The sequence below is a fragment of the Typopeltis vanoorti genome, chromosome 17 (genome assembly GCF_054136105.1).
Source record: "Typopeltis vanoorti isolate ZY-2024b chromosome 17, IOZ_Tvanoo_1.0, whole genome shotgun sequence".
In the NCBI taxonomy this organism is placed as follows: domain Eukaryota; kingdom Metazoa; phylum Arthropoda; class Arachnida; order Uropygi; family Thelyphonidae; genus Typopeltis; species Typopeltis vanoorti.
The window spans coordinates 9,188,347-9,204,297 of NC_143565.1; the positions used below are offsets into that span (position 1 = coordinate 9,188,347).

General features: G+C 39.8%; 1 protein-coding gene across 5 annotated transcripts in view; it reads left to right on the forward strand.

Moving 5' to 3' along the window:
• LOC150097126 (regulator of G protein signaling 7-like) overlaps positions 1–15,951 on the forward strand; it is a 145,068-nt gene that overhangs the window by 82,035 nt on the left and 47,082 nt on the right. For all 5 annotated transcript variants that reach the window (XM_090406806.1, XM_090406807.1, XM_090406808.1 and 2 more), the window contains one exon: positions 555–701. In XM_090406806.1, coding sequence (XP_090262932.1) covers positions 633–701 — 69 coding nt within the window. In that variant the 5' untranslated portion in view covers positions 555–632. The remainder of the gene's footprint in view (positions 1–554; positions 702–15,951) is intronic.

Here is a 15,951-nt window from a genome sequence, read left to right on the forward strand (position 1 = left end):
CGCGGGTGTTTCACCCTCCCCTCACCCTGACAGACTTAACTCCATGACCACTTAGTATCCGAGCTGCGTCTTTTCTTCGGAGGCAAACAGTATCGATCATCCCGTCCTATATTTAGTGCAATCAATACCCGGTGAGTGTGCGCGTACATTCCCGAAGCACTTCCTGCAGGACTCTCTAGTAGGGGATCAGTGACGGGGCACAACTTACAGCAGGTGTCAGTGGAGGGATCAACTCCTTTCGCTGTCTGAAGGATCTCAAGAGGAACCGACTTAAACCACCTCCTCGTTTGCTCAAACATTTCGGTTCTGTCTGACGAGTGCCAACAAGTTTGAAAACGGCGAAATTCTCCCGCAGGTTTTCACGCTTTGTGTTTCTTACAGTGCCTATTTAACGACTCCAACCAGCGATTTTTGGACGTCGACTTCTTTTTTTCATTTCTGTGATTTTTCCTTTGCTTGTTACCGTTTCCATAGCAACCGTTAATATCCAGCATGTTTTTGCCGCAATCCCGCTTTGCGAACGCTAATGCTGTGTCAATTACCCACTCTTGCAGGCAGTCCATGCATCCACCTCGTCGAGACCTGGCATTACGTAGCTGGCGTTGATAAAACTCGAAACCACGGCACTCAGCATGACCTTAGGGACCATCATGGATCCATCTGATAGCAGAAGTACCTGTCGGGAGCCGGTGTTTGCCAAGGTAAGCTGCATTCTGTGATATTAAACTTGCTTACAGCTTATTGATGTAGTACGTGAAAAGCACGCCTTAAAATAATTAAGAAATGAAATATATTTCCTGTTTTAAATGATAATGCTAAGTTAGGCCGAACTTGAAGAGCATTGAACAGAAAGTCAAACCTTTCAGGGTAAGATATTCGTCTGGAAATAACCATAGCATTTATTGGTCTTCGTTAAATTCAATTAATGCTATTGTACTAATACTAACTTAGGCGATTTATGCGCCACCTAACTTATTGATGAGTTGGCGTTGAAAATGATAAATATTTTGCGAATCTGAGTTTTTCAATGAATCAATTTTTTTCCAGTCTTTTTTTTTTCGTCACGAAGAGGTTATTAATTTTTTTATATATGAATCTTAATTTCTTTCTAGTTATATATTTGTAATTTTTTTATATTTTTTTATGTATTTTTAATATTTCTCAAGAAGGTTATATTTTATTTATTTTTAAAGATCTCTTTCAACATTTTTTGCGTTTCCTAATGCGTAGAATATTTATAAATGAACAAACTAAGTTCAATGGAATCTGGGTCGATACATTTAAGATACCGTAGCTAAAAAAAAAAAAAAAACAGACTCATATTTCGGCACATTTGTAATGAATAATACATTGCAATCATTATCCTACGAAAAATAATAACATTCAATTTTTCTTTAATCAAATATTTTATTGTCTAAAAGTATTTCTAATCTGGTGCATTGCTCCCCTCCATTGGCTGTCACACAAGAAAACAACTCATTTCCTTCAAACTCGTTTTGCTGCACTTCTTTTTGATTCATTTCTTATGAATCTCTTTTCTTCTTGGTGTTAACTTTCAAAACACATTTCTTTTGGAATTACCGATGACTTACAAGGCACTTAAAGTCTTTCCAATTTCAAATGAACGATTTTATTACTTAAGAGTTGTCATCACAAATTTCGAAAGTTCTCCATTTAAAAATGGCTGATTGGTAAACAAGCAATGGCACTATATTATTAAAGGGGATATTTGCCGACGCGTTTTTTAAACCCTTTATTTTGATAAATCAGAATACGCGATGAACATCCATAAGAGATTTTCTAGGCTTCCAGGATTGAAGGTTTTGCTTCTATAAACTCGGGTTTTGCATCCTCATAAACTTCATCGCTTCTTGTAATTCTAAACCATACGTCCTTGTTGGCCCACTTTGGGTGGCGACTTCAGATGACTCTGTGCGTGGACTTCACATTAAGTATTAGATCCAAATGGTAGTCGTTTATCATTTCTGCAGTGAAATGTCAGCCAATTCGTATAAGAAGTTGGATGTTTTGATCTCATCCTCAGTCGAATCGAAGTGTTAGCCCAACGTGCTCTGCGAAGCTAAAATAAAAACTCTGTGCTTGACAATCTCACCTTTGCGCCCAATTCTTCGAAAGCCGTAATCCTTTCAGTAGGATATATTGCGTTATCATGGAGATATCTTCAAGCAGACAGCTTTCCGTAAAACAATAGAAATAACACAGGATTGTTTAGAAAAGGAATTCTAAAAAGGATTAGAAGTGAACAATAAATTTCCCTTCTTTGAATTTTACTAGAATGTCTGTATCGGATCATAATATCAAATGAAGTGGGTAATTGGAGTGGGGTTCAGTTACTTTCTTAAAAATTATCTACAGCGCATTATTCGAAACAGAATGGATTCAATGAAACAAATGATAGGTGAGCTCTGTAGGATCAACGAGGACTTTTTTACTGCACTGCAGTTCTTATCACATGACTGCTTTAATGTAGGCAGCACTTGATTACAGCGTCCATCGATGGATAATGAAAGCAATCCTCATAAACCTATTTGTGGGTGGGTAAGTGGTGATTGCGATGAAGAAAAAATATTAGCCCATTTACTCTTTGCACAAATTCTAAGAAAATGTTAATCCATTCAAGCTATTAATTCTCTGAACATCGTAATTGCCACGTTCGCCGGCCAGGTTGGCTGAGTGATTAACGTACCTGTTCTCCATCCAGCAGAATGGGTTTCGAATTCTGCAGTTCGTGGGTTAATTGCCTTGAGTTAAATTTCGTTCTGTGGTGAGACCACATTCTTATAATGATGATATTATTATGATTTTTATGATTATTATGATATGATATTATAATGATGATATTAGATGCTATTGCAATGATGATAACCGTACATATCTCACTGAGCTGTTGGATATTATTACTTAAGAATTATTCCAATTTTCAAACGTTCTCCATTTTTAAAATGACCGATTGGTAAATAAACAATGGCACGATGTTATAGGGGTATTTGCAGATGCGTTTATTAAACCCTTTATTTTGATAAATCATAATACGCGATGAATATCCATAAGGGATTTTCTAGGATTGAGGGTTTTGCTTGAAACTGGGATTTTGCATCCTCAAAAACAAGTTCATAGACTTAAACGCTTCCTGTAATTCAAAACAATACGTCATTGTTGGCCACCCCAATTGGGTGCGTTTGTTGGCTGATTTTACCTATTTTGTGAGATGAAAGACCCGAGTTTCCTGGAGGGGAAACCCTACCACTTCCTGAGACCGGTTATCTTACCTTCAACTCAAAAGCCTCGATGGGATTCGAACCCAGCTCTTTGTAACCATACGGCATCGTCGAAACCATTGCGGACTCAAACTTTGAATAAATTGATTTTATAATTTAAAAATTAACTAAAAACATAAAAGTGATGCAAAATCTACTTAGCTCGTCTACGGTACTACTGCGCTATTACCTTACAAGCTTTCAAAAAAAAAAAAAAAAAAAAAAAAAAAACAGTCTCTTATTATCATAAGATTTAAATATCAAGGAAGAGACCCTCGTTTATAATCATGATGGTAATAATTGCTTTCAGTGTGTTTGCCTATTAATTTACAGGCGGGGAGAATAGAAGAAAACAATTGAAACCCAGGAATGAATTGCTTCCAGCAGTTTCAGATACACTTTCTAAGAAATCATTTCTGTTGTTTCGCTCGAAGAGGAAAAAAAAAAAAAAACGACGAGGTGGAGAATTTCGAAAGCGATTTCGTCCTTCAAACAAACGCAAACCTCGTTTGCAAAGAGTGCCGACAGTTCGAAATTCCTTTTTAGGAGCAGCTATTTGAGGGTCGATGAAAACATTCCAGGTCGTACGGATTTCACAAACACGCTCTCCCGTCTTTCGAGCACTTTATTACAACTGCCGTAGAGAATTGGCGGGAACAGCGACTCGCGTTCCTCCAGCAAACGAGATCAATGCAAATGGAAAATACAAAACCAAAAAAAGGTCCCTCGGATACAAGAGAGCCATTCAAAATTAAAGTTAGAGAGAAAATGCCCCGGGCGACGAGTGTTTCTTAATCTCGTTCATAAACACGTGAAAAACAGAGTCGAGAGGCGACCCTCTTTAACTATTAAAGGAGGATGGAACCGTCTTCAGAATGCGGGAAGTAACTGCAACGAAAATCGTATTTCTGTTTAGTTCTTTTTTCTCTCTGGATGGTTGAAGGCGAGTTATCGCAGTCCGACTCTTGATTGAATCTGGAAACTTGGGATATTGTGTGATGACGTCAGAGGCGAAATATTTCTTGCAATGTACACGGTCTTGATAACGCAGAGACTGCAAATTGGACGATCATGTCGCTTTCCATACATAATACAATTGAAAAATACCGAACATTTCTTTTGCGCTGCAACTAACTCTGATGGGGAAAAAAAAACACTCGCCTATTTATCATTCCATACAAGCCTTATCAGCTCGAATACGTAGTCAACCCGTTATTCATTTCATGAAGCGAGATTCTCGTTTGAATGCATTATTTCAGATAGTTTATCGTCATAATTTCCAAACTGGAACTCCAGTAAAAAGGCCGTAGAACTCACACTATTTCAGAATCATAAATCAGCCAACTAAATCAACGGCATTTCAGACAATAATATACAGTGTTGGTGTGAGAACCGCGAGATGGAGCTAGCTATTTGCCGTATCCTCTTCCCTGGATGCCGTTAAAATCACTGGTAGCCTTGGATCAGATTTCTGTGGTTGGCTAAACAGGGAAATTCGCTGTTCCCTCAGGTTCCAAAAGTTATGGCTAAATGACCTCTGTGCGGAATAAAAAAGGCGTTATTATCGTTTTTTTTCTTAAATTTATTTTATGTAAAACTAGTGACTGAGATGTCACTGATTTAGTTGGGATAACCAACAGAAAAATCTATTAATTGGTGTGATATCCTGCTGGTAGGTCCATTTTGGGATGAAGAAGAACCCGTCCTTAGATATGAGACTGTCAGCGGAAAAAATTCGCGCTGCATTCAATCGTAGCGAATGTTTAAACTCGGGGCTCGTCTTCATTCACGACAAGACTCACCAAATTCTGTCCGGCCACGGCTTCGAAATTCTTCATCAAGAGTGAACCCTGCGAAATTCAGGTGGTTTCTATGATGCCCTTCCATTGGAAGAGGTTCAAAGAACACACGCACTTGGCAGCATTAATCCACTACGCAAATAGGATCAACCAGATAATTTAGGCATTAATTATGTTTCAAAGAAGCCAACTTTACCGTGACAGGTCATTGAGTCTAACACGCAAAGGATGATGGGATATCAAGAATGTTAATTTCTGATCGTCGAACAGAAATTTTTTTCAGAATTTCACAAGAAAGTCCCATGAGTGGAGGGATGTGCAAGAAATAAGAAGAGTATTTCATTAAGACTCCAAACCTTTTAAAGCTTCAATCATTAATCAGATGGCGATTGGTGGATTAAACCACATCAACACACAAAAGAAGCGAAGAAAATGCTTCCGCTGGACAGTTTGCTTGCGTATTTTGTCCTTTCTTGCAACTCGGCAATGCAGTAACTCAAAAATAAAACAAAATAAATAATAAGTTAACAGGTTAACATATCTTCGTGGAGGTTTTCGTTCTTGGTAGAATATAATTAATTAATGAGTTAATTAATATTACAAAGCTGGCCTGGTTGGCCGAGTGTCAGCGTATCCACTTCCAACCAAGAGGCTGCGAGTTTGAATCAAGCCATGATGTTTGTGATTATCCTACTAACTCTGTGTGGAAAGAGAGCCTACGACTCTACCACTGCTTCTAGCAGAAGGCTTCACCTCCAAAGCCCTATGGTGACCATACGGCGTCCATCGACGCCAAAATGTGTTGTATCAACTTGAATCCTAAACTCCAAGCATTCACATCGAGTTCTCGAAACGCCCTCTACTTACCTACCACTTTTCACATAAATCTACTGGTTACTTTATTCTTCAAACACACTCTTACACAACTTCCAGGGTTGCCATCCATTCTCCCATAAGCAGTTTAAAGATTTTATTACTTCGTATCCGTGTGCCCACTAAACTCTGCAATTTACCTTTCCCCAGCTTCTCTCCTCATAACCCAAGCTACACAGTAATTTGGTTATGAGGAAAGTGAAGTTTGGTTAACTTAGTCGCTAATCTCTGCATCCTCTCCCTATTTTTCCCCTCACGATATGTTCGATCAAACTGTTTTATCATTTCGGGAGGAAAAACAAATGAATCACTTAAAATCAATATTAAGTTTACGATACACAAAATGGTTACCATGACAATCAGACGAATTCATGCGGTTACGCTGAAGGGCGAGTGTGGGCACCAGAGGCCGTGCGAACACATCCTCAACCCTCCCCACAGCGCTCTTTGAATTTTCTTTGTTTCGAAGGGATGGAGAATGCAAACAGTCGGACGCTAGAAAGAAAACGAGCCGTCAAATCGCAATCCCTGTACGGTGAGATGAACGCCTTTAGCGATATCCATTGGGGGGGGGGGGGGGTTCTCTACCATAACCGCAAAATGTGGACTAAGACGTGCCCGTCATGTTAACTCCAATTAAGGAGTCTCGTAAAGGGACGGAATTCGCGTTGTAATTAACCTGGTAACGAGGTTAGCATGAACGGGCATCTGCGTCAAGAATAGCGCGCGCTGGGCTGGAGGAGGAAACTGATTGTCGTTTGCTCATTAGGAGGGTTATAAATTTAATCAAACTCGCCTCGTGCTTGGGGGGGGGGGGGGAATCGCATACACCATCTGGTGGAGAAGGAAGGAACTACTGAACGTTGTAAATGGCGTTCCTCGTTTTGGTAGAAGAATGAAATAAATAAAATACAGGCTCAGAGAAAAGAAAGAATTCTGACAAACGCTCATTAGAATAATTAGCGACTTCGGAAATTTTGACCACCTTACTTGTTTTTTTTTTGGGGGGGGGCAGCAAATGAGGAAGTCGCCGTTGTAAAAAAAGGCTGTTTTATCAGAGTTGAAATCTATCAAGGATCGTAGCGAAAGAGGATGACAACCGGATTATGTACGTCACGGGGCTTGGAGTTCCGATTTAATGCGTCGCATTGAATTCTGTTCGTAAGATTCTGTTCTCTTGCAGATGCGAGAGCGTCATTCTGCCAAAATTGGTTCGGCGATGACAAAAAATGGGACGAGATTTTGATTGAGGGTAAATCCGAAATGCCTGCAGAAAACGAATTTCACTGGATCTGGTCTCAGCCAGCCTAATAACGTCATCTCGTATATCTCTAGATAAATGTCCGTCTGTTTGTTTGTCTTCGGTATAAAAATGCCATATTAGCTCTCTGTTCAACAACCCTAAATTTACTTTTATTCGTTTATTTATTTTTCTTTTTCCAAATCATCTACGGCTAACGAATTGGAAAATGTTTCGCTGGTGTGTCTTTTGTCGTTTTCAAAATCTTTAGATTTGGTATTTTTTTTTTTTTTTTTTAAATATTTTCTTTAAGTGGCTTTCACTTATACAGTATTGAATGCCATTAAAAGAGAGAATAAAAGATTTGAGGATCAAAAAAATTGTCGCCCAGCAATAATAAACAGACGCAATTATTCAGAATCGATGGCAATAAGAAGATAAAAGAGTCTCGGAGTGCTTGTCCCAAGTAATCTCTTCGACAGAAGGAGTCTGAACGCCTTTAGCGATACCCAAAGTAGCAAACAAGAAATTCATTGGCTGGTATCATCCAACTTATTTAAGAAATATTCATTTCTTGCACCAATATAGTGATTATCCAGGACACAAGCGGATGTTTTTGCGTTTTTCTTTTTTAAATAATGCTATTAATGATTTTGCGTTTTATTTTGGACAACGCTGGTCTATGAGATAGTTACAAATGTGAACACATAAAAAGTTACTAAGATTTTTTTAAGGTTTATACCAGAATCCATTCCTATATACACATACCAGTCACTGAATCAGAAAGCTATATGCGTAAACCTCACTTACGCAGCGTATATGCAAAATACTTGGTGGGGTGCATCACCACGTGGGAAAAACAAAGGATCATTAACGAAAGCTGTTCACGACTCATATCTTACCGAACTGTGCGCAGGGAATTGAAGAGGATCGGTATTGGCAGTGGCATGCTTGTATGAAATCCACTGTGTTAAATAAAAGTTTCTAATTGAGCGGCGCATGTGTAGCATGGAGTACAAACGATGGAAGGGAATGCAGAAATATTTCTGTCGTTATGAGGTGATCACAGCCGTTTAAACCTCGGAAGACAAACTAAGAGATAACATCATGTAAAGGACACTACCGTGCACTTTCTTACACCCCCCTTTCCCGCTATACAACCGTCTTAATTAAAGATCCCACTCCGTCTGCCTTGGTGGCCTTCGTAGCGGAGGCAGCTAGCGAAACGGGAGAAGCATCTTGATGCAAATGAAGATGAGGATGTGTCACGTGCAGTAATATTTCATTATTGTTTTGTTCCGAGTTAAAAGTAATTCTCTCTCTCTCTCTCATGCATCTAGTCATTAAGCAAGGACAGTTCTCTCATTTAATCTCCTTACATAATTCGGACATTTCACTTCCTTATCTTCTCCACGATATGCCGATGTAAGTCATCTTCCGTATTTCAGACTTAAAACAAGAGAGATGCATAAATGAGAAAGACTAACCGCGAAGACACAGCACCACCTTCGGCAATTTCATACGGAGATACTTGGATGGGATGTTCAATAGTAGATTTGTCATTTTGCGGAAGACAGAACAAAAATCATCCCTCCTTCTGCTGAGATAACTTCCGAAAGATAATAACCTATTATGGGACAAAGAATTCTACGTGGGGAAGATTTGTTAGCAAAATAGCACAAGATAGAGGATTAGCCCGTCAAAAAATGGAATGCCTTCTTTTGTCAGAACCAATGTTTTCATGTTCAGACATGTTAGGATATTTCTTTGCTACATTTCATAAAAATTATAGATTTTATGAAATAATTTCTTAATAATTATAGAAATGTCGCGCGGTTAGCCTAGTGGCAATGCGCTTCTCAACCATATGCCTAGGAAATGAATGTCTAGGATTCGATTCCCGTCGCCGATGTGAGGAGTTAAGGATCTTTCTCAGACATAGCCAAGTTAGTCGGTCTTGTGCGTGGACAACAGGGTTTTTCTCCCCAGTTTATCTGAGATTTTTCATCCAGCTAGCAGGGAAACCGGCCCGTGAACACACAGGCTACAGCCATACGGGACGCAATAGGGCCAGTCACCTTATCCTCGGGACTAGTACGACTTAGAAGGGCTTAAGATAGCTCTGTAACGGCCAAGGCCTAACACGTAGAAGAAGAATTATAGAAATTCTATTATACAGAAATTATAACGTCTTTCTCTCTATGAGAGAAATATGCGAATCTGGTATATTGCACCGATATACCAGATTTTATTTACTCTTTCCTGTTGGGGCTTATCACAGGAACTCCCAGGAAACAGTAAAATTATTCCACTTCAAAAAGGTAACAAGAACGAAGTTGCGAATTATAGACTAATCTATGTTTCGGGAGTTTGTGGTTAAGCTATTGGAGCGGTTGGTGAGAGGAAGGATGTAGATCTGGATTGATAGTAGTGTAATTCTCTGTGATCGACGACATCGATTTGTTAAAGGAAGGTCACGTTTTACCAATTCACTTGTGTACTACAACATGGTGACGAATGCAGTGTACGAGGGTGATGCATTTACAGTTGATATACTGGCATTTGCAAAGGCTTTTGATAGACTGCCACACGATAAGTTAGTAATTAAATTGGAACAAATGGGAGTTAGCCTAGTACAGTACAAGATTTGTGAGTTGGATAGGCTGTCAGATAAGTATCAGCAAGTTGTGTGTAGGTGCATCGCATCACGATAGTTACTAGCGGTGTGCTACATGAGTTGTTTCGGTGCCGTTAATGTTTGCACGAGTTTAAGTGGAGAGATTTACAGATGATTCAAAGTTGGGGAGAACAGTCGGGAATCAAGCAGACGTCGTAGCCTTTCAGGTGAGTAGGCGTGTGGGTGGAGCTACCAGTTTAGTGTGCAAAGGATAAGCTTTTGAAATATGGGAGGTAAGGATGGAATGTAAGTATACGATTGATGGGGGATGTATGAAGAAAGTGGAAGAAAAGACAGACCAGGAAGTGGTTGAATACAGCGACCATAAGTTGATAGATTACATTGCTCAAGTTGTGAAATCACATCTTAATTATGGCAATGATGAGGAGGACAGTGACATGCAGTACTGACCAGGGCGGTATCTCGTCGTTGAGGACGGACTGATGGAATGTCATTGTAGAGTTTCGTGAACAAGTGGAGGAGACAAGGAGCTCTGCAACAACCCCTGCCTTAAATTAGCTTCCAGGAAATTGTATATTTACTGGTAGCAACCTGACAAAATAGTTGAGAAATGGAGTGCATTACGTGAGAGTGTAGTGAATGCGGATACGTTGAACGAGTTTAAAGTGCGGTTTGATGAGTGGGCACCTCCCGCGATGAGTCTTTTCTCTCCATGGAGATCCGGTTGCTATAATAATAATAAGTACACATATAAACACGTTTTTAAATTATAATCCTTAGTGATAAATTGAAATGTCACAAATATTTTAATGTGTGAATTATAAATACTTGTTTATTATGCATTAAACATTTTTAATGAAGTGAAGCCTCATGACGAAAAACTCAGCAAAAAAGAGCATAAAATCATAAAACACAAATCCCCTACTATTCCAAACATTTATTCCAACCACTCGTCATGTCAAGCGCGCACACACACACACACACACACACACACACACACACACACGGATCATACATTCAACTTAGTCAGCACTCTGGCAAAGTAGTTGTTTCTTCACCCTCATTCATCACCGTTCTGCAAGCCCCATGGGTGACAGTCCTCTTTCTTCCTTCTTTCCTGTGAAATTTTTCACTTCAATAAACAATTTATTTATTCTACTCACGAATTTATAACTATTTCCGTGTGGGATTGATATGAAAACAAAGCTTCTCTTGCCAACGTAAATATCTGTCACTCCGTTTCTTTTTCTTCTACTAAACTCTATCATCTGCATTTATTGCTTCACTCTATCCTGGTCTGCAACGTTCAATAGTCATATCCATTTAGTCCTTCGTCTGAGGACGTTTTTTACAATCCCCGCATTTCTTCCCCCTCGTAGAAATGTGGAAGACCGAATCCGTATGCAGTGGTCCTCCGTGGTATAATCAATGTTGTCCTATAGAACAGGACACCATTTGTCAATGTCCAGTTTTCCTAGGAAGGCTTACAGTGAGCATGCACGCGAAAGACACAACAAAGCCAGAAATATCACTCGATCAGAGCAACTGGTTGGTAGAAATTGATAACTGCGGCCAGCTGTCGTTACGAATACAGCGTTAAAGAGGAGTTCTCAATCGTCCAGTGTCCTGAAAGATCCAATCAGTTACATTTTGAAGGTACTGCAAAACGTCATAAAAAGCTGTTGAATGGAAGCCAGAGAACTGTCACCTTGAAAACTAGTTGGTATCCGGCAGTAATCGAGGATTGAATACACGGATAAGAAAAGTCCTCGACGGTCAAAAGAAAAAATTAAACAGATTCCGTGCGCTAATTCAAGTGTGTCTACGACACGCTAGTTCAGTTTAGCTTGTTGAGGACGCGACTGCCATCTGGTGGCAGAGTGGAAGAGCTCACTTCAGAAGCAAAAGTGAAGCTTTGGTGTGCAAATTCAAGGAGCTGCACACACATTTTTCGCACGTTGCTCCCACCTTATCTGTGTGGTGGTGGTGGCGAAGACCACCTTCAATGTCTCGTCGTATATTTCCAGCCAGGGTGTTACGTGGTTCGAACATTTCAAAGAGTTTATCTTCGCTTTTGCAGACTGGCTCGTCTTCCATCATCGTCGACTCGATTCTTTTTCGAGGTTGTCATTCGTGTCGGCGATAAGCAGCACACCTCCGTTCCCTTTCTGCAAGTCACGCCACCAGCAACACACGACGCAGATGATCAAAACGAACTGGTAATCGATGACCCACTTAGAGTGACCTTTCTTAGCGAATGGCTTCCTTTCGTTGGCGGCATATTTGACGCCTTTCTTTCACGCGATTAGCGGCATCATCCTCGTTGAAGGACCAGGCGGGAACAATCGAATTTTTCGGCATTCGGTGCGTACAATAATTCCTGAATTATGTTCATCGCTAAGTGGTCAGTGACGACCCAGTAAAGAAGGGTTGGAAGATTTCCATTTAAGTTCTGTCGAACAATTAAATGTCGCGAAGGTGACAAAAAGAAAAAGTTGTGTAAACGGGAATCATCAGAGAATATTCAGTTTGCTGAAACTCAACTTAGAGTTCAAGACTTTCAACTAATATTAAAAAAAAACAAAAAAAAAACAGGCGTCCATTTAAATTAGGCAGTTAATTAGCAAAACTTTATAAAGATTGCTGTAGAATGCAGTTTGAAGCACAGGACAAATTACTTGTAAAATATTAGCACTGGTGAATACACAGCACACGTAATTACTGTGCTCGAGAAAATTAACAGAACAAATGTTTTTCAAGAATATTTTATTTTTAACAGCGCCTCCGAACGCGAGTATTTCATATAATACACATTCTGGCATGCAAATTCCGAATATTCAATAGAAATTGCTCTACCACCCAAAAAGGTTATAAAAACACAGGTTGCGACCGCGTCGCTTCATTTCCGTTTTTTTGGCTTGCTAGGTGGGTTGGAAATAAACGAATTCTAGACGTTGTTTGATCAGGGGAGAAAGAGGAGCGCGGTACACCCCAACATCAGAAATATGGACACTTGCAGGGGACGGAATGATGATCAACGACAGCACTGCTCTTCGTGTTTTCAATAAGAATACCGCAACTGGGCAAAGGTAGTGAGAACCTCGAACCCTATGGGTGGCTTTGTAGGGATGATTGGTTGGCCCAGATTTTTCCATTCATGCACGACAATGCCATCCATAGGGCTCAATAGGTGGAGGAGTGTCTTGAAACGGAAGATATTCAACGACTCTGTGGCCAGCCCGATCGCCATAAATTCGATCGAATACGTGTGGAATGCTCTTGGGCATCGCACTGAACGCCGACAGCCACTCAGTCATTTGATGAGCTAACGTCTGCACTGGCCGCTAGAGTCTCGTATGACTCACTGATGATTACAAACGCATTGTGTTGACTTGTGCAATCTTTTTTTTTTTTTTTTTGGTAATTGTTATACGCCCTCTATGTAATTTTTTGTATTATTCAATGGATGCGGCAAAAGCTCCCTCACTGGAACTATATGCTGTTATTTCTATTTGATTCATCCAATCAACAGGATAGGTGTGTCACACCACTACAGGAAAATCATCTCTCGCCTACGCACATTCTTAAGCATTGGAAGTCAAAACTATAGCATGATTGGCTGCAAAGCTGAGACACGTAGATTGCGAAGTCATTCAATATGGCTTGACTTTTGACTCAGATCCACTCCTCTGAATTGAGTTAGAGGGTGGCTGCGTTGGGTGTTTTCGTTTGGGTGCTCTGTTCGCTCACTATCATGAAATCCATCTCGAACGTTTTCGTAATATTTCGAATTATCCATAGAGCTCTTGACGTTGCCAATCCTAGATATTTATGTCTTCTTGTGGAGGATAGTTTACGATAACAATATTTTCTTTAAGGAAATATCAAATTTCATTTTATTTCCTTCAGTTTAATATAGACCGTTTGCTGTTTTCCAGCATTATAATTTTCATTGATATATTTAACTGCTTGTTAGTATTTTTTTTTCTTAATTTACTTAGACAATTCTTTAGCCGAAGTATAATCCGTCATCATTAGTGTTTAATTTATACAACTTATTTTAATAAATTGCATACGACCACCATTCTAATATTTAAGGACGTTGCCTGTATTTATATTTCTAAGAACAAAGCGGACAGAGAATTCAACATCGTAGTGAGAAATGTAGAATTACGAGAAAATTTAAGTTTTGGTGAAACTGTGAACGAAATGCCAAGAAATAGTGAAGAGGTTTAGGGAGTTATCACAACTTCATCTGTATATAAAGGATACTCGGAAAGCTTTGGAGATGACATAATTCCTTCTTAATAGTGTCAGTATCCTGAACAGACACCAGATATGCCTTTAATTTCCTTCTTAATTGGCAAACATCCTTCAATAGTATGATAAACCACGCTAGTGCATCATCGTATTAAAGGATTCCGATTCGAGATATCTTGTGTATTTGTGGAACAGACTATTTCTGACATAATCGAATACTTCTTAAGATCAATTCCCCCACAGAAAAAGAAGAAAACTATGGACCAGCCGATTGATCCGTCGAAACTGCTGTTATAGATGACACATTTCTATTAAGGCAAGCTCCATTTCTGCTTTTGTCCTAAGTGGTACATTTAGCTGTCGATGCTGCACACCATCACGACTCCCCCTGAAGGCAATCATAAGTCAGAAACAGTCCTATCTAGCAGTGGAGGCCTTAATAATAAAAGACGAATAATATGCGGGCTCTCTGGAGATCGTGTCCTGTTAGTCTTCAGTCTTGATACTGACCACTTGAAAATGTCGTGTCCTCACGTTTGATGAGCTAACATCGTATTTTCTTTAGGGTTTTTCATTTAAACTAAAACTAGGATAGACATAGTAAATCGTTGGCTGTCATGTGGCATTCCGACACGAGGGAGGGAGGGTGGGTGCTGTTCAATCGCTTTCAAGTGAAAAGGAATGTATCCTGCAACAAAAATAGATGGTACTCACTTGATGAGACAACGTTTTGACTAATTCATGGGTCGAAGAATGCTGTGAGACCCCCATCTAAACGGTTCCACCTGCATCCAACTCAAGTAAACAGTGTCCAGCCTAGTCTTTAAATCTGCTTTCGCCATTTCTGAAAACAGCAACTCAGGAATCCCGAAACACAGTAATAACACTTTCTACTCATTTCCTTCCTTGCCCATAATATTTTACGAGTTTTAGGCTCGTAAAAATCCGTAAAAATCTCGTAAAAAAGTAAAAATCCTCAACTATTGCCCTCTCTCGTGTAGTCATGAAACCCATAACTAGCAGTGCCTTTCTTCCATCGTATAATCAATCAGTCGTCGTGTTATTTTTCAACACGCAATTTCCCTGCAGAAAAATGATTTTGTTGTCTCCTGCAGAAGTTAATGTAAATGCTCTTGGAACGTGTACCTTGTTAACGAACTTTTTCCAGGCCCTAGTAAAGAAATAAAAATATAAGAGCCAAAGTCGTGGTATTCTGCAAAGAATAGAATTAGAGAGGAGGTTGCGTGGCTGTCGTTCATATCTATAATTGGAATGGACGTCAAAATTAAGTTGTATTTTCGTATAATTCACAGTCAAAAAATAGCGGCAATTTTATTTATCTTCATAAAGGAAAGACTACGTCAGATAAGGGAACGTCATTTAAATTTGCAAATGGTATTCACCCTTGGGCCACGACCTTCTCTAGAATTCGTTGCACACTCCGAAGCCATCGATGGGTGGCGTGAGATAAACGTCTTCATCGCTCTGGCCAGTAATACGCGCGGCTACATTCTAGCGACAGTTGTCATGGAGACGCACAAGAAAAACAATTCGCAGGTAAGGACCTCTCTACAATGCCACGCGTGCGAAATGTCATCAGGGCGTCGAAGGTTTTTCTTTTAAATAGCCGATCGTATAAGCAGCTATCCGCAAGGAGTGTTCGTGAGAACACAACGCCACTTTCAAAACATCCACCTAGAAGACGTCATCGAGTCGGGTGTGATGATGTCACCTTTTGAACACGCCGTTTGCAGCAATTATTGATTGATTGTCCACGTGCGACTTATCTCCACTGCTGTTAGCATCGCGAGGATTAAACTACGTTTAGATGACTTCCACCAAGGAAAGAAACTTCCCTAAAAC